General features: G+C 38.0%; 1 protein-coding gene across 4 annotated transcripts in view; it reads left to right on the forward strand.

Moving 5' to 3' along the window:
- The window catches only part of LOC128601943 (fibroblast growth factor 14-like), a 70,796-nt gene extending 52,637 nt beyond the window's left edge, over window positions 1–18,159 (forward strand). For all 4 annotated transcript variants that reach the window (XM_053615403.1, XM_053615406.1, XM_053615404.1 and 1 more), the window contains 2 exons: window positions 16,443–16,641; window positions 17,005–18,159. In XM_053615403.1, the coding sequence (XP_053471378.1) occupies window positions 16,443–16,641; window positions 17,005–17,141 (336 nt within the window). In that variant the 3' untranslated portion in view covers window positions 17,142–18,159. The remainder of the gene's footprint in view (window positions 1–16,442; window positions 16,642–17,004) is intronic.
- The last annotated feature ends 653 nt before the right edge of the window (window positions 18,160–18,812 follow it).

Here is an 18,812-nt window from a genome sequence, read left to right on the forward strand (position 1 = left end):
GTTTTGTAATCAGAAATTCTGCAGGAATTTGGAGACTGAAGCTCTTAATGAGTGGTGGGATATTCAGGCACCTGCAGAATTAGAATTTTTAAAGTAGCATGATATTTTCCAGTTTATTTCACAAGTATTAACCAATGCGCACGCACACACACACACACACACACCATTTGTTCAAAGAATAAACGCACTGAGTCTCTTCCTGTAGTATATACCAAAGTAGGAAACACCTCTTAGACTCCTCCATGCAAAACATTTCAAGCCCTTTTACAGTCTTAGGTTCACATGTGGACTTCTGACTTTAATTCAGACCCCCCGGTTTTCAATATGGCTTTGGGCCAAAGGTGCTTGTGTCACACGACTATGTCTGTATGGATGTGAATGTAGGTTTTAGATAATTTAAATGTACAGCCATGATACACCCATGTTTTAACCTCTTGGCACAGACAACTAGGCTGTGGGCTTAAGTATTGAGGTGCATAATGTAATTTTTTATTCTAGTTGTGGTTCCAGTCCATTATTGGTCTTACACTGTGTGGAGTCTTATACTGTACTTGATCAGCAACAGAGCTTCATAAAAATAGATTTCTTTCAAGGAAACAATTTGCTTTCATTATTCTTTAAAGGGTGTCGATAAGTTTTCCACATGTGTTTTGAGAGCTAATGCTGTTTAAATATTAAATACTATAATTTCAGAAATAAACAGTCTTAAGATCGTGACTTTGGGTAGTGGAAAGTTATGTCGTTTCTGTGACTGAGTGGAAAATCACCGTGTGTAATGTTTATATTCAGTTCAGTTAAATGTTATTTATATTGCACTTTTAACAACAGACATCACAAAGCAGCTTTATAGAAGTCTTGATATAAATATAATTTAAATGTATCCAATCATTTCTCTTGAGGGATGAAAATATTTCTTGAGTTGACGGTACATACAAAGTATGCTATAAGATATTCACTATATCTATGTCTTTGTTGCTTAGTCCTGTAAATGGTTTGTAAGTATTGTCTAGATCTAATGGCAGCGTATCTGACTTCAATAAGCACAAGATAGCATATATGCAACTTGGTACATATGCACCCATCCGCACAAAAATATTTGTCTGTATTTGTGGTTGAATGGAAGTTTGGAGCCCACAGTGTTATCAGTGATTTATGTAAATGCAAATCTCAAACTTATCAAGTTTTAAGGAAAGCCATTAATATTTCTGCAGACATGATCTGGATTGTAATGCAGTACAACGATTACTGTGAATTTGAATGTATATATGAATAGATTTTGGGGCATTTATGGCTTAGTTGTTCTAAATGGTTTTGTCATGCATATTAGAGAAACTCATTCAACAAGAAATAATATTTAACTTAGATATGAAAAACTTGGATTTTTTTATGTGTGTACAGAGATATACTGTATGCTATAAATCAGTAATGGACATATGGACAAATGGCTGGACATATGGGAAAAAAAACTGATGGATAACTTCCTGTGCTGTCATGAATTAGTTATTGTTTTAATCTTTTCACAAAATATCTGTAACGCTGTATATAAATAGTCCAATATAGACCCTCTATAAACCAGGGATGTAGCCTGGCCTGGGCATATGAGGCTGTAGCCCCGAAGATTTTTTCTTATCCCCGAATAATTCTCCACTTGGAGTGGTTTGTCACTACATAACTGAACGTCACTGAAAGAAGACGACAGTGTTGTAATTTTGTATCTTTAGTGAATGGAGACTAGACCAATCAGACAGGTTTACAAGAAAATATGTGGAAATACTCGTGCATTATTGGCTGACAGGTCTCAATTCTGCCAAACATTAGCTCACACAGTCAGTTAGTGTGAGGGGAAAATGGATATATACCGATTTTGGGGGGTTGAAACTAAATACTAATATCTCCTCAAACTGAGCAGGAAAACAAGGTGTATAAATGTCTGAGTTTCAAGTTATGTGAACATGATATGGACAGACCATAAGGTCTTCGCTAACATGCTTTGCATGGCCATTTAGCAGCTAAACCCATATAATAATAGCTTAGTTGTGCATGTTCTTGGCTAGTGACACCAAACTAGCCTAGTCTTGTGTTAAATAGCCAGAATGTTTTATATTTTATCAGTCTGGTAGTCCATTGATAACACACGAGGCAGGTTTTATGATAAATCCAACTTTTTGTCCAATTTTCACATTTTTAAAGCATTTAGCCCTCGCATGCATGGAAACATTTAGAAGCATGTTTTCAAAAGTATTTTGAAGGAGAATAATCTGGGCTCAGCCCTGGATAATTAACAGTCCAGCTAAAGCCCCTGCTATAATCCATCTATAGACCATTAACAACCTTTCAGCTGATCAACTAATTCTAAACAACATTCCAAAAATTTATGGTTGTTGATATTTGGTGGATATTCTACATATATTCCATAGACTATTGACTTATTTCTTTTTATTTTCCCTTTATTTGGATGGCTCAGTTTATAGCTCTAGATTAGATGTTTAGTCATCTATCAAGTTGTCCTTATTTTGATCTATCAAGTTGTCCTAAGTCCTATAACAATTTCAAATTCATATGGTCACAATTGATAGATTTTGTGACATTGAAAGGTAGTTAAACATCATTTGACTTGTTGATTATTAGCTGCTTCATGATGGTCTATAGATGGTTTGTAGAGTGTCCATTGGATTATCTAAACAAAGTGTTGGGATACATTCACTCAATTTTATTGGATGTTTTGGGAAGTAGTCATGCCTATTAATTTTAGTTTCTTACTCTGACTAATATGGCATAAAGTTTTAGCCAATTACATTTAGTAGATAAAACTGCACAGTAGTGAAATGTACCAGAAAATAAAACTGTGTAAACTTTTTCAATATTTGTTAACAAAATACAGCTGCAACCAGTAAAATAATTTTTGTATACTGTATGGCAAATGCAGCCTACCTCTACAGCCTACACCCATTCATAATAAAAAAGTGAAATATTTAAAAAGGCTCATCATCAGTAATAACCAATTCTGTCACTTGTCTGACAATTTTGTAATTTTTAGTTAACTGCACTGATCATATATGCAATTATTTTTCTTTATCCATGTCAATCAGGTGTCATTTGTCTGCCATCTGTTTAAATATTATATTTTACACTATACTGTATAACCATGTTATTGTATTTTACTTGCCATTTTCAAACCAATTACCTAACCAATCAAAAGTGCCTAAAATATGAGCTGTCATTCTGGGATAAAGGCATGTGGTGTTTTCTTTCATGTTCTTCTTGATAAAAAGGCAACAAAGAGGGAACAGTAGATAAGAAAAAGTCACAACGAAGAAAAGATGTGGAATGCCATTGAATTCTCTGCTGTTTGCACCTGAATCTTTTCTTTCTGTCTCCAAGGAAGACTCATAAAAATGTGTGAGTGCCATCAACCTGACAGGAATATAAATTATCCTCAACCCTGACAGAATGGTCTTATCCCACAGAGTTTAAACTGTTTATCTCATTTTCCTTCCTAAAATGCACATTCCTCTCCACATTTGTCCTTTGAAAGCAAAGTGGATTTTTTTTTAGTTAGAGTATATGTTATTATAATTACTTTGAAAGGGTTTAAGATGGACTGAAAATGAAACGCCTCATATGCAGAATAACCCCTTTGATGGTGCTTAGAAAACCACCCTTTCTGCTAAGAAAAAGAGTTGATCCCTTGTTGTGACAATCCTTTAAAAATCAAATCACCTTTAGAGCCTGTTCAGATACAGACAGGGTTTGTGTCTTTCAGGAATGGTTCAGAATGAGATTTATGATTATATTGTCAGATGAATATAGTAATTTTACACTATAAAGTATGTGGACACCGGTCTACCACACCCATATGTGGGACTTCTCCAAACTACTGCCACAAAATTGGAAGCACACAATTGTATAGGATGTCTTTGATGTACGCATGACAATGTGCACAAAGCAAAGTCCATGAAGACATGGTTTGAGAAAATTGGAGTGGAAGTGGAAGAGTCGAGTGGCCTGCACAGAGCTGTGACCCCACTGAATATCTTTGGGATAGGAACACCAACTACATGGCAAGCCTCCTTGCCCAACATCAGTGTCTGACCTCACTAATGCTCTTGTGTCTGAAAGGGTAAATCATCACAGCTACAGTCCAAAATGTAGTGGAAAGCCTTGAGTGGAGAGTGGAGGTTATTATAACAGTAATGTTGGGGGTAAATCTGGGATGTTCAAAATGCACAGGTGCCAGGTGTGTGTGTGTGTGTGTGTGTGTGTGTATATTGAGATCAGGGAGGTTCAGACGTCCCCTTTTCAGTGAAATAAGAAGCGCAGTAGCTATGCTACAGATAAACTTTTCGATGGAACTTTGACTCTTTTACGGTCTGGCCAGTTCCGAGCATTGGGGTAGAGAACAAGAACAATAATATAGTTTCAACAACTGTAGAAACTACTTTCCATTATCAAAAAATCTTTTCCATAAGAAATGAATGTGAATGGATTTTTCAGCAACATAGTCACCCAAAAATACATTTAAATCAACACAGAAAAGGTTTCACGAACAGAAATCCAGTGGCCTGCAATGACCCTCTAGTCTCTGGACTAGAAATCTAAATTGAACAGGGCAACCCATATGTTTAAACCTGAGACTATAAAGGATATTGAAATGTTCTGCATTGAGGTACAGTCTGAGACACCTCATATCAACACACAAAGTTTTAGTTTGTGTTGCACAGAAACTGCTTGTGTACTGATCTAGAAAATCTAATATCACCTTTCAGTAGCAGATAAAATCAATTAATAAAATTAAAACAACAGAATATATTTAACAGTGAAATCACTTAGCTTTGATCATCCATAATAGGCAGATTCACTCCCCTCAAATCATGTGGCCTTCTTTTATGTAAGGGATACACAATAAATTTTAGAGTGTAAGACACAAAGATACACAGGCTATACCAGGGATTCATGGAAGGCTACATAACTGCTATGCTATGTGGGAACATGAGTACAACTCCATATATAAGTCTATTTGAAATAATTCCTGGGAGTTAAGAGATTATGATAATGATGTTAAGATGATAAATGGAGCCAGATAATGCAACTCTTAATAAAGTCCTGTTCAGGTTATAATTGCCAAATTTTATGTTTTTTGTTTGTTTGTTTGTTTTGATCAACAATTCCAGTATCATGCCCATCATTGATGTATGGATTTTAAATCTACTAAATATGTTTATTATTGGATGATCCATAGTCAAATACAAATAGACAAGCAGACAATGACTTGAAATATATCTTCTGATTTTTTTTTTTCTTAATGGAAGCAAACAGACAAATAATGCATACCTGCTTTTACTGTCTGTACTGTGTCTCTTACTCTTGTCTTCTTAATTGGTATTTTTGTGGAAACTGGCAAAAAAAAAGATTCTCACAACTGATGCTGAGCATAGTTAAAATAAGATTACATGCAGTGGGCCACTTAGATTTCAGTGCAACTGAATAGCTTACAGAAATCGTTGCCTTTTAATGCATGTTTGTAGCAGACTTATCTGAAGCTAGAACTTAATTACATAAACTCAAAAAATGTTTTGCAGCATGGCTCATAAAACTGTAACACAAATAACACAGAACCCTTAAAAGCAGAGAATAATATCATACAAAGTACGTTGTGTACAAATTAAGTATATTTATTCTGCATGGAGTAAAAGGAAATTTATTTTGGATCCTATAACTCCATCCAGAGGGAAGATTCATACCAAATAAACTCAACTGTCACTTGGTATGGTTGACATCAAGGTTTCCACACCACTGCTGGTTGACATAAAGACAAACTCTTTTCATCTTGTGATTTTCTGTGATATGTGCATCCTTGTCCAGTTTGATGGGTGTGCCAAAGCCAGAATTTATGTCCTTAATTATGAGCCAAGTCTTCATAAAGGTATTAATGCAATAGTATATTCTGATTGGCTGTACACGATCCAGAGTTATAGTAATTATTTTTTGTTAGTTTTGTTCCCTTGTCACAACTATCTTTCGAAGTTTCAGGCCAGCATAATGCAGAAATTTCATGACTTGTTTGTTATCGATTTTATGGGGACTTGTCTCATAGCTGAAGACACAGATTCTGGCGTTGCTGCATTTTAAGAATGATTGTGACCATCCAGTAATCAAAATGATTTAATGTTGATAAATAAAACCCCAGATAACAGTAAACAAACTTTCAATTCCATACAACTGGTCTCTGGGTAAATAGATCCACTCAGTCATTTTGCTGTTACATTTCACTATGCAAATACCATATAGCTCACAAAATCACAATTGCATGAATCTAAAATCCAAAAATGTCATCTTATGTAAAATTTTCTAACATTGTACTGTAATTGAAGTTTTTCATGAATACCTATTTGTAGCCGTTCTACTAGTAATGATTTACTTCCTATATTGAGGATTTCAAAGGACCCAAAGAGACCAAACGGGCTGGGATTTCTCGGTTTCTCAGAACAAGAAGACCAGTTAGAAGGAGCATTTCTTTGATTCCCATTCATTTTGGTTTGTCTATATTTAAACATTAAATGAAATAAGCTACGTCAGAACTGGTTTATATTGTCCTTGTTCCAGAGAAATTCTAGAGAAATTATCCACAAAGCTGATAATTTTATATAGTAGCTTCAATGTAAGGGCTTTCACATACATACAGAGTATTACAGTGAAGTAGAATTAGAATAATTTCAATTTCATAGATAACAATTTCATAAATCAGATGAATAATGATGATTTTGCCTTCTTAAGTACATTCATCCAGAATATCATGTGAAACTGCTATAAACCAGCACACTGTTATGTATGCATAAGGATGCAATACACTTTGCATCTTCTGATACCTGATCAACTGCAGATTGCAACTTTGCTTTGTCTAGTTCTCACTCACTATCATTGAAAGAAACAAAGTTGAGTTCCATACATTTTTCTAAATATTAACTAGCTTATGAGGAATTGAAAATAGTTTTTTTAAATAAACAAACAAAAAAATTGTATTGTTTAATTGTTTATACAATTATTTGTTTTAATTGTTTATACTTTATGTGTCAGTGCAATGTAAGGTTGCAGTTCATTTTCAGTATGCACCGTTACTATGGAGTGTGTATACTCATGTTACCCTGGCAGCATAACTTTGTGAATGCAAATGGAGCAGGGTTCTTTTTTCATATAATGAGAAGTGTGGTTTTAGCACTCTTCCTTTGACACCTAGACTCTGTGCTCAACAGATGGCTGGGTGTGAAGTGATTCTCTACGTGTTAATTACAAACTCTTCAACTGTAAAATATCACTCTTAATACATATAATATAGTTGAAGATTTGTATATTCAATATATATGGGTGGAAGCGGAGTCACATGGGGAAATTTGCAAAGAATCACCAATCAATTGCTGTGAGGCATTGACCTTAAGACAAATGCAAAATCATATTAAGGTTCTATGATTCTAACTAGCTGGAAAAAGATTTTCAGATTGGTCAGAATATGTCATTTTCTATAACTGCAGCTCTTACAGTAGTGCTGGCGGCAAGGCAAATCACAGGTTTAAATTAATGCACTCATTCTAATACTTTATCATTTCTATAGTAACAGCTAATTTACAGGGACTTGAATGGTGGGCATGTGACATAATCAAAGACTAATCATGAAGGGATTAAAACTGTGTTTTTATTTTAAAAAGAAGAAGGTATAATCTTTGATACGGTAAAGCTTTCTGTAAAGAGACATTTGTTTAACATTTATGGAAGGAGTCTCCAACATCAGTTCAGTGTAACTGTCTGTAAGTTTTCAACCATGGGAGAATTCTTAGGACAGCGGTTTTTGCGACTTCCAATTTCTCTGTAACATGACGAGCTGCATTTTTTTGTGTTCTTAACTTCAGGAGAGAAAAAAAAGAGAGGCTAATGAAGGAATGCCTGTTTATAGTTTCTTACATGCAAATTGTAACAAGAATTTTTTTTTTCCAGTTTTTTCACAATAATAAACAGTGATTATTAATGAATATAAAGCATGTTCTTTATTTAATGGAAAAAATACATTGGGCATTCCGTTAATTAAAGTGGTAATAATAATAACTTTGAAGTGATAATGGTATCATACCACTGTTTTGTGTTTTATTCTTTGAGAGCAGTGCGCGCCTTGAACCACATGCTCTGTTGGCGTTTGTCCAGTGCATGGAAATGCATTTGATAAATGATAAAGGTAGTCATGTGGGTGCTATTAAAAAAAAAAACTTCTTTGTGTACAACTTATGATAGGTATGGTGTGTTATGCTGTGAGGGACATTTTTCTGGTCTGGTTTGTGTCCATTTGTCCCCTTCGAAGAAAGGGTTATTGCAAACCAATAAAAAAGTTGTTCTTTCTGATCACATTTACTGTATGTTTATTACGATGAAGCATTTCTATCCCTTTGATAGTGATCTTTTCCAGTATGACAGTGTGCTCATCCACAGTGATTGAGGACTTACTAAATGGTTTGATGAGTGAAAATTCTGTAAATCATATGCTATGGCCTGGAGGCACTAGATCCCAACCCAGTTAAGCACTTCTCAGAGATTTTGGACTGACATGTTAGCCAGTACTGCCATTAAAACACTAAATTGAGTGAAAATCTTTTGGAAAAATGCTGTTCATCCCTACAGTACACTTCCAGAGACTTGCCATGGCGCATTGAAGATAGAAGCCCAACATGTTACTCAGGCACCTTATCCTAAACCTTGTTTACAAATACACTCACAGTATTAACCTGATGAAGTGCATGAGGTGTATGGGCCTGTACAACATTACTCTTAATGTCTTTATGCCCATGTGGTGTGTGGCCTGGCAAGCATGTCTCCCTGGTGTGCTTTGTGGCTTGACTGTAGAGAATGACAAATTGCAGCAATTACTGCCAAATAACAGAATGGAAGGCTTGACTTATGTTGAGGCTGTTATTTATTTCATATCCGTCCGCTATTTTTCACCAGAGGTCAACAGCTGGAGCCATACTTTTTTTTTGTTCTATACATTAATACTTAGAGAATACACATTGGTGAAACATTTTTTACAGCACGTCTCAAATGCATTAAGAGAAGCTGTGCTTTTCAAAACCACTTGCTGGAATAATTTCACTCCCACTGGTAAAAAAGTATTTCTCCTTTGTATTTTAATTCCAGATACGTTTGGCTTGTGGAGTGGCGTGACAGAAAAGCGTTCGCTCTACAGCCATCCATCTCTGAGCTCAGGAAGAGGACCGATAGCTTTTTCCTTAGAGTGCATTATGCTTCATAGCATGAGCAGCAGTTCAAACAGAAGGGGTTGGCTATTTTCACATTTTTGAGGAACCATGTGCCTTTACCCTCCCCGTTTGGTAGCTATTGTATAGGGCAGGTGACCAAATTGTGAAGAAAAGGTTTAAATTTGATGTTTATCTTCTGTCACCACCCAGTGAAATATATAGTTATATCAGTAATATAGCATATTTATTATATACATGAATGTATTGTATTAAGTACATAACATTATGTACAAAGTGTGCTTTGCAAAAATACCCCCTTAAACCTTATCAAATTTGTCTGGATTACAAATGACACTTTGATATTTTGTGCTGTCGTTTTAATTTATTTATTCAAATGTGCTGTCATATTTTATTTAAAAAGACTAACCCTCAAAATGAATCCATTTAAAGTGATATTCATTTTGTGTAAGAAAATATTATATAACAAAAAATACTAACTGAAAAATTATTTTTGCATAAATATTCAACCCCTGAGCTGTGAAAGCTCCAAGTTTACACAGATGAACGATATTTCCTTAACAAGGATATGATTGGCTTCTAGCTGTGAATCACTAAAAAAGTTCACTTTGTTTGGATGCACAACATAGGAAAAGGCTACAAAATAATATCCTTCCATTCAGGAGGAGATACAGGAACATTTGCACCTGAACCAGCAGGCTCGGGCCCAGCTTCCCCACAACCCTGTTGAGCTCTACCAACTAAACTAAACCAATAGGCCACTAATGTTTTCTGTCTGTAATCATCCTTCAGCTCTTTGCTACACTGTACATTCTGTATTATCGCTATGTAATTGTAGACTCAGAGTATACAGTATATCCTAGGTCATTTTTATATATCTACGTAATAATATGTATATAAATGTCCCCCGACCCTGAAGGATAAGCGGTATAGAAAATGGATGGATGGATGAATAAATAAATGCATTTGTATGTATATATATTTTTTACATTTTCAACTTGTACTTTGCTCAATGCACAATTTGCACAAAATGTCTGGTAGCTGCCAAAACTGCATTTTGTTGCTGAGTACCTGTACTGTGCAACGACAATAAAGTTATAGCTACCTATTTTTTTGGATATCTCATAGAGCATTGTTGGATCAATTGTGAGGAAATAGAAGCTGCATCACACCACCCAGGCCCGACCTAGACAAAGCTGTCCCTCAAAACTTCAGCATAAGACCAGAGGGGGACTTGTGGGGGAAGCCACAGAGAGGCCAACAATCACTTTGAAGGAGCTACAGAGATCAGTGGCTGTGACCTGTGAAGGTGTACCAGTCAACAATATCAAGAATTCTGCATACAATTGGCTTGTATAGGTGGCTATAAAGAAACCATTATTGAAGAAAGAACACATCAAAGCAAAGGTTTTTTTTTGAGTTTTCCAGAAAATGTGGGATGAGATTTTGTGGTCAGATGAGACAAAAATTGAGCTTTTTGGCCAAAATTCAAAACATAAGTATGTGTGGTACACTGCCCATTCCTCCACACTCCATCCTAATAGTGATGTATGAGGGTGGCAGCAGAATGTTGTGGGGATACTTTTCCTCAGTGAGCACTGTTCATTTTGTTAAAATTGAAGGACAGATGGATGGTGCAAAATACAGGGAGATATTAAAAGACAATCTGCTTCTGTCTACTAAAAATCTAAAGCGTGGGAGAAACTGCTCCATTCAGCAGGACAATGATCCCAAGTCAAAGTCCAGATCTAAATCCAATCAAGAATCTGTGGCACTATCTCAAAATTGTGACCCACAAGCATCATCCTACCAACTTGAACAACCTTGAGATAATCTGCTAGGAAGAATGGGCAAAAACCACTCCCAAACAGTGTGCAAAGATTTTCGGAGCTTACCCCAACAGAGCTATTTATGCAGCAAAAGGGGGTTCTACCAGGTAGAAACAAGTGGGTGTTTAATACTTAAGCAGGCAGCAATTTTCAGCTTTTTATTTTTACCTGCTGAGAAGTAATGAATTTTGACTTGGAAAAATGATTTTAAGAGCATATCCTTTGCAATACAAATAATGTCTGTAACAATCGGTGTAAGTGTCATTTGTAATCCAGATGAATCCGATGTGACAATAAAGTCTAAGTCTACAGATGTTTGCATTTGGCTTTGGTGCTAATCTAGATGAGTTCTGGTCAAGTGCTATTCGTTTTCGTATAACAGAGGCAAACTCACATTAAATTGACCTCTGCTTATGTGATATTAAAACCAGATGCATGTCATAACCCATCCTGTTGGCTTTGACATCAAACGCTTCCAGCTAACAGATTCTATTACCTTCATGTTCTAAATTAAGTTTGTTTGGCATTCATGACTTAATGATTAATGATAGTGTTCATGACTTAGTAATGTTTGACCAGCTTTTATCATTCAAATGACCTTTCTTACATTCTCTTTTCCACATACATTATGTTTGGTTGATTATAAGAGGAATATGAGATGTAATAACATATCACTCTCCAGTTTGGTTCTGGTAAATGAGCAAATACAGCTGTCACGTTACTCACGTAATGGAGATTAGGATGGATGCAAGTGCAGTTAAACAGTTTTATTAAAGGAGGTAAAGGCAGACAAATCCAAATCAGTAATCCAAAGCGTGGTCCAAAAACATGCAAAAGGTCAGGTGATCGGCAAACAGGCATAAATAAGGCGAGGCAATAATCAGAGTCAAGAAATGAGAAACGAGGTCAGAGAACATGAAATGAAACGAGAACAAAGAACCACCGCTTGGTAAGGGAATTAAACTCAATACTACGCAAAGGGATAGTGTTCAAATGTCTAAAACTCTCTTATATACTGTGGTGTGAGTGTGTGTGAGATTGGAAACAGGTGTGTGTGATTAGAATTCCGGAGAAGGTGAACGTGTGTGTATTTGAAGTGTAGTCCATGGCAGCCATGCTTGTAGGCCGCAGTGCAGGCCTCCCAAGGGCGCTTCTCCCGAAGCGCCAAAATACACTCCCTCCCCCGGCGGTCCTGGCACCCTGGGCAAAATGTCTTCACATGAACCGGGAGACTGAGCGGCATCATCAGCGGAGCAGGAAGGCAGCGTGACCTCCTCAGCAGAGCAGGAAGGCAGAGCAAAGTCCTCAGCAGAGCAGGAAGGCAGAGCGACGTCCTCAGTGGAGCAAGAAGGTGGAGCGACATCCTCAGCAGAGCATGGAAGCAGGGCAACATCCTCAAAGGACCCTGGTGTAGTGGTATCCACGGCAGCATAGGGAAGCAAAACAGAGCTCTTGGCTGCAATGGGAGGTGGAGAAACTTCCTCAGTAGAACAGGGTGGCTGAGGGGCATCCTCAGCTGTATAGGGATGCTGAGTGGTGTCCTCAGTCACACCGAGAGTCTGAGCATCATTCTCCATCGACTTTGCAGACTGAACTTGGTTGGCTGTGTCAGCAGACCTAGGTGTATGCAGAGCTTGGTTAGTCATGACGTCTGCTTCAGGCATGAGTAGAACTTGGTTGTCTGTGTCAGCAGACTCGGGCGTGAGCAGAACTTGGTCGTCCGTGTCAGCAGCCTTCAACCTCAGACAGGAACTTGGCGTGAGAGGCCGCCTCTTTGACCTCGGACAGGAACTTGGCGTGAGAGGCCGTGTCTTTGACCTCTGACAGGAACTTGGTTTGAAAGGTCGCCTCTTTGACCTCGAACAGGAACTTGGCTTGAGAGGCCGTCTCTTCGACGTCAGACATGAACTTGACTTTCTGCTGGAGTTCTGGAGATGAGACCACCTCGTGGATCTCATGCTGGAACTCTGGGAATGAGACCACGTCGTGGGTCTCATGCTGGGGCTCTGGGGATGAGACTGCCTCATGGGTCTCATGCTGAAGCTCTGGGGATGAGACCGCCTCGTGGGTCTCATGCTGAAGATCTGGGGATGAGACTGCCTCGTGCATCTCATGCTGGTGCTCTGCAGGTGAGACCACCTCGTGGATCTTGAGCTGGATCTCTGGACATGAGACCGCCTCATGGTTCTCAGGTTGGAGCTCTGGAAGTGAGGTCGCCACGTTGACCTCTGGTTGGAGCTCTGCAGATGAAACCACCTTGTATGTCTCGAGCTGAAGCTCAGGTGCCGTGGTCGCTACATTGATCTCTGGCTGAAGCTTGGCAGGTGAGACGCCCTCGTGGGTCTCAGGTTGGAGCTCTGGAGCCAAGGTCACCACGTTGACCTCCGGCTGGAGCTCAGCAGGTGAGACCACCTCGTAGGTCTCAAGTTAGAGCTCTGGAGGTAAGGTCGTCACGTTGACCTCTTGTTGCAGCTCTGCAGGTGAAATCACTTTGTAGGTCTCGAGCTGTAGCTCTGGAGGTGAGGTCGCCACGTTGACCTCTGGTTGGAGCTCTGCGGGTGAGACCACCTCATAGGTCTCGAACTGGAGCTCAGGTGCCGAGGTCGCAACGTTGACCTCTGGCTGGAGCTCAGTAGGTGAGACCACCTCGTAGGTCTCAAGAATGACAACAAAGTCATCAAAGCTTGCAGTTCAGTCGCCATGTTGTTGTGTATATGATCAAGGTAGCGTAATGGTCATATTGTACGGGCTTGACAAATCAGGGAAGGATACGCAATAATCCAGAAGACCCAATCAGGGCAGCCATTCCTTCATTTTCAAAAGTCTTTGTTTTGGTCTGTTTACACTGAAACGCGGGTCCGGAGTTTTCAAACTAAAATGGGGTCTTCAGCATTTCCCAAAGTCTCCATTTTCGACGGTCGAAAACGCCAGAGTAGTGTAGATAAGTCGTAACCATAGCAAAAGTTATGCATTGTAAAACGAAAACGCACTAGTGTAAACAGGACCTAAGAGACATTGTGAAGCCCATTGTGCTGTACCTTCCAGGGGGCCAGCAATGGCTCCCATCAGTGCCTCCCCACAGTGAACTCGTCCCACATTTGGTAGTAAAATGCATAAGGGAGGAGGAGTTTTGTGATGGTTTGTTTCGCCAAATTCAATGATGTCCCACAATGGACTACTGTTCCATCCTCTCTAGAATTTATTCCCACCTTGTGCCTAGTGTTTTCAGGATAGGCTCTGGATCCACCACAACCCTGGCAGGATAGATGGTTACTGAAGATGAGTGAATAAATATTAACTGTATTACTTGAACAAATCATCTTTACAATACCCGGCTTTTAAAGTTTTGGGCAAGAAAACAATTATCCTTTTGAATTTGTGGTTGAAATACCATTTATCTGGAGAAACCGAAATTTTTCAACTGACAAACCAACATTTGTGACTGACAAACCAATATCTGTCTGTAAATAAATATAAATAATTTTTTATTCATAATTATTATTCAGTGCTCAGAAATATACTGTATAAGTAATGAATCTTGTTTGTTTGTTTAAATAGACACATCCTATTTACTGTATATGTGTTTCTACAGATGTTTGTGAGGGAATCAGAGTCAATAGGTGTGAATTGATGGCAAATATATATAAATATTTAAAGCATCTACTAATTTTTGCTTGACTTCATCAGTATTGAGGACTATTGATGTGCCTGAACTACATGTCTCTGGGTGAGAGATTTTCCTCAGCATCTCTGAAAGCTCTTTCCCTATATTGTGCTTCCCCATGTGTGTTAGGGATGCCTACACCAGAAGCTAACTCCCTTTTGAAGGCTTGCCAACATCCCAGATTTCAATGCATAAAAAGTACATTCCTCCCCCTTTGAAAAATTAAAAAGCTGCAGAGAATGCCCTTTTAGTCTTTAAACTAGTCTTTAAACTTTTATGATGCCACAGGGTTGCATTCAATTTGGCCCTCTGCCTTTCTAACTTCCTTCTTATTTTATTTGTTTACTTCACCCACAGTCTTATTAGCACTCTAGTGCTGTGCAGTATTAAAACACTACTCCCTCCTACTCCTTCCACTGGGTGAGGAAAGAACAATATCCCTTGGGAATTTTCACTCAAAATGTGACATTCTTCATTATCATTGCTTCCCACTCGATCTAGCAAGTTTTTAGATTATTAGCTTATCCTTGCCTACCATACAATGGCAAATCATACACATGTATCTTAGGGAAAATACTATATGGTGAAATTATGTGACTACGTTTTGAATTAGAGAGGTTTTAAAATCACTTTCATGTGATTCAGAGCTTAACTATGAGTTGCTAGGTTGGCAAACACAATAGAAGTAGAGCCCCCCCAGAGAGAGAGGTCTTAATTAATGCCTACCCTTGATTATGGATGCATGTACATAAAAAACCCCTTGCTAATTAACATTCTAGCTGTGATGCAATGAAATAAATGCCAACTAAAGCTCATACTGTGTCTTGCTTACTAAATGACACAGATAATACAAATGGTCCTCCATCAAAATAATGTGTCCACAATGACTCACATGTTCAGCAAAGCCTTCTGTATGTTTCACATCAAGGTGAAGGTGTGAAATTAGTTGACAGCTCTTCCCCTTAATTTGTGTGTGTGTGTGTGTGTGTGTGTGTGTGTGTGTGTTTTCATTGACTGCTTTCTTTAAAGCACTTTTTAAAGGAAATATTGTGCTGTGAAGCATGCTATAACCTGCTGAGGCTTTCATTCCAATCATGTATAGGTACAATTATATTTCAAGGCAACTTTCCCAAATTGCTTGGTGCCTTTGTTGAACCTATGATTGTGTTACCTTGGCAACAGTTCAGTAGTAATACATGTCCTCGTACTTTTAGGTGACAACATTTTTACAAGAATTAAAATTTGGGCATCACATATCTCTCTCTCTCTCTCTCTCTCTCTCTTTCTCTCTTACTCCCCAATGTGTGTGTGTGTATATATATATATATATATATATATATATATACACACTAATTGCCAAGTATAGTGAAGTACATACTCAAAACATCCTCTTCTTTGAGCATGTGTTTTTAATAAAGTTTGTAAATGGGTATGCTTGTGATGCCCTATCAGACATCCATGTAGATTTACAGTCATCTAAGTGTGTTCAGTAGTGTCAAGACAAAGTAAATGCACATGGAGACCTCATTTGACTGACAAAATGTTTTCAAGATGTGATCACAAGTGCAGTTACCTTAATTTACCAGTAGACCCTCCAGTCTGACAATAATCCAGTTTTATTGCCACAAATCAAAATCTTTAACAAAGCCAATGTAGTTACATTGTCTTCTGTATATCTTCTTCTTTGTCTTGTAGGAGCTTTTCACACCAGAATGCAAGTTCAAAGAGTCGGTTTTTGAAAACTACTACGTCATTTATTCATCCATGCTCTACAGACAGCAGGAGTCAGGACGGGCCTGGTTCCTAGGCCTAAATAAAGAGGGCCAGCCTATGAAGGGGAACCGGGTGAAAAAGACGAAACCAGCTGCACACTTTCTACCCAAACCCATAGAAGGTAAACGTACAGTAGGTTTGGGTTACTCTTGATTTTGATTGCTTTAATCTAGTCAGGTTTGCTAGTTCCTTCTGAGTGCTTAAAGTTTTAACAATTTTAAAAAAGCAATTAGATAAACATAAACCTAAAATTAAATTAATAGAGTATAATGATTTGGACTCTAAATTGTTATTAACAGCATTGGAAATAACTGCTTGCAAATGAAAATGTGAAGTGATTAGTAATCATCGTCTTAGACATACTTTCTAATACATTGAAGCTCAATTTCATACACCTGTGCAACGCCTGACTTTGCCAAAAGTAAGAGCTGCTTTTCCCTTGTCCCCATTCTCTGCCCAACCAATGTTGTTCTTTCATCTACAGTTGCCATGTATCGTGAGCCCTCCTTGCACGACGTTGGTGAAGCAGTCCCAAAGGCTGGAGTTCCTCCCAGCAAAAGCACAGAGCCAGTTGTAATGAATGGTGGCAAGCCTGTCAGCAAGCCTGACAAGGAGACATAGCCCTTTTCCCCTTCCCCTCCCCTTTGGAGGGACTCTCCACATGTGCTACTTTTTTTTTTCAAATCACACGTTTGTGTCTTTGGCTTGTGAAAGGAAAAAAGAGGAAAAATCTCCCTGCTGTAGTGTTTATCCACTGGAACAAATGAATCAAGGGGTGGTCAAAGGACAAGGGTGTATTGCTCATAAAGACTGTGAGAGTCTGGAGGAGATGGATGAGGAGGAAGAGCGGGGCCACAGAATGCTCAGCATTAAGAGTCTGTCATTGGAATGTCCTATGCGATATGGAATGTCTTTTTAAAAGTCCCTTTTCTTTCAGTTCTGCCTTTATTCCTGTGACAATCCTCTGTGAAAATGCCATATTTTCATCTGCCTTGTCTGGTAGCTTTGCCTGCTGACAGCTACCCACAGGTTTTCAGTTGGACTTTTCATGTTATTGTGGTTTTGTAGAATACCACAGTGTACCAGCATTTGTCTTGATTGATTCCTGTACAGATCTGTCCTGTACTGACTACTGTTAAATCAGTTATTGTTGCTGTCTTTTGTTCCTCGTTGGCCCATTTCTTTTGTTTGGTCTTTTCTATAACGTTTTCCATGTATAATGTCAAGATTAGTGCACATAAATTAAATGTGGACAATATGAAGAAACTTGCTACATCATGTAAGATAGATGTGCTTAAAATACAGTAAATGGTAGAGACGGTGTGGAGCTGCCAGACTGGCTGGAGAACTGGTGCTTGGGTTAATTTCTTCCTTTTAGTTATTATCGCTCATAAGAATGACTGACAGAATAGCATTGAATTGCACTAGGTTTTAATCTGTGAACAGTTAAGAGATATGACATTGATAATCATGCCTCTAGGCATTCAGGGTGGACATAACCCCTCACAGGGGAACAGTATACATATCACAAATACCCTCAATATGCCTCAGCTCACTTACCTGACCCTCGGATAACGGCTTTTTAAAAGGAATTTTGTTGTCTGAAGTCAACATAGTTATCGGCCTCTATGGTTTTTTTTTTCTAATCTGACTTTAGTACAACCAAGACCTGAAGCCCACGACCAATGACAGCAGCTGTTCATGAATGATGAAGTGAATGATGATGGCTGAGTGCATGTTGATGCTGTCACACAGGTCATGGCTGTGGTCAGATGTATTGGTCAAATGTATTGTTATTCCCTTTGCCATTTATAGTAGCAAAAGCGAATATGAGATCTTAAAAACTGAGTATGCTGTTGGTACATAGGTGGAAACGAAATGCTATTTTTTATGTTAGGATTAAAATCATGACTGAATGCACAATGTTTTCCATTAGCAATTAATTTATCATTCCATTCATAAAAGGGGGTGATCACGTACCATAAGAGAAAAGTACCATTTTTGACTGAGTGATTGTGTTATTTTGTTTAGCTTTTCCACTGATGAGGTTTCTCTTATGGAGTTTAATACAAGAGAATATGGAAATATCACTGTGCATCAGTAAATGCTGTTTATAAGACTTAGACATTTAGAGGATATTGAACATTATTCTTAATGAATTAAAACAAATAAACTGCAAATATGTTGTAATCTGCCATAAAGGAAAGGGTTTTTTTCTTTATTTAAAAGCAAATATAGTATTATATATACATATATATTATTTAATGTTATTGCATCTTCATTAGTTACGCG

Source organism: Ictalurus furcatus, chromosome 26, assembly GCF_023375685.1.
Source record: "Ictalurus furcatus strain D&B chromosome 26, Billie_1.0, whole genome shotgun sequence".
NCBI lineage: Eukaryota > Metazoa > Chordata > Actinopteri > Siluriformes > Ictaluridae > Ictalurus > Ictalurus furcatus.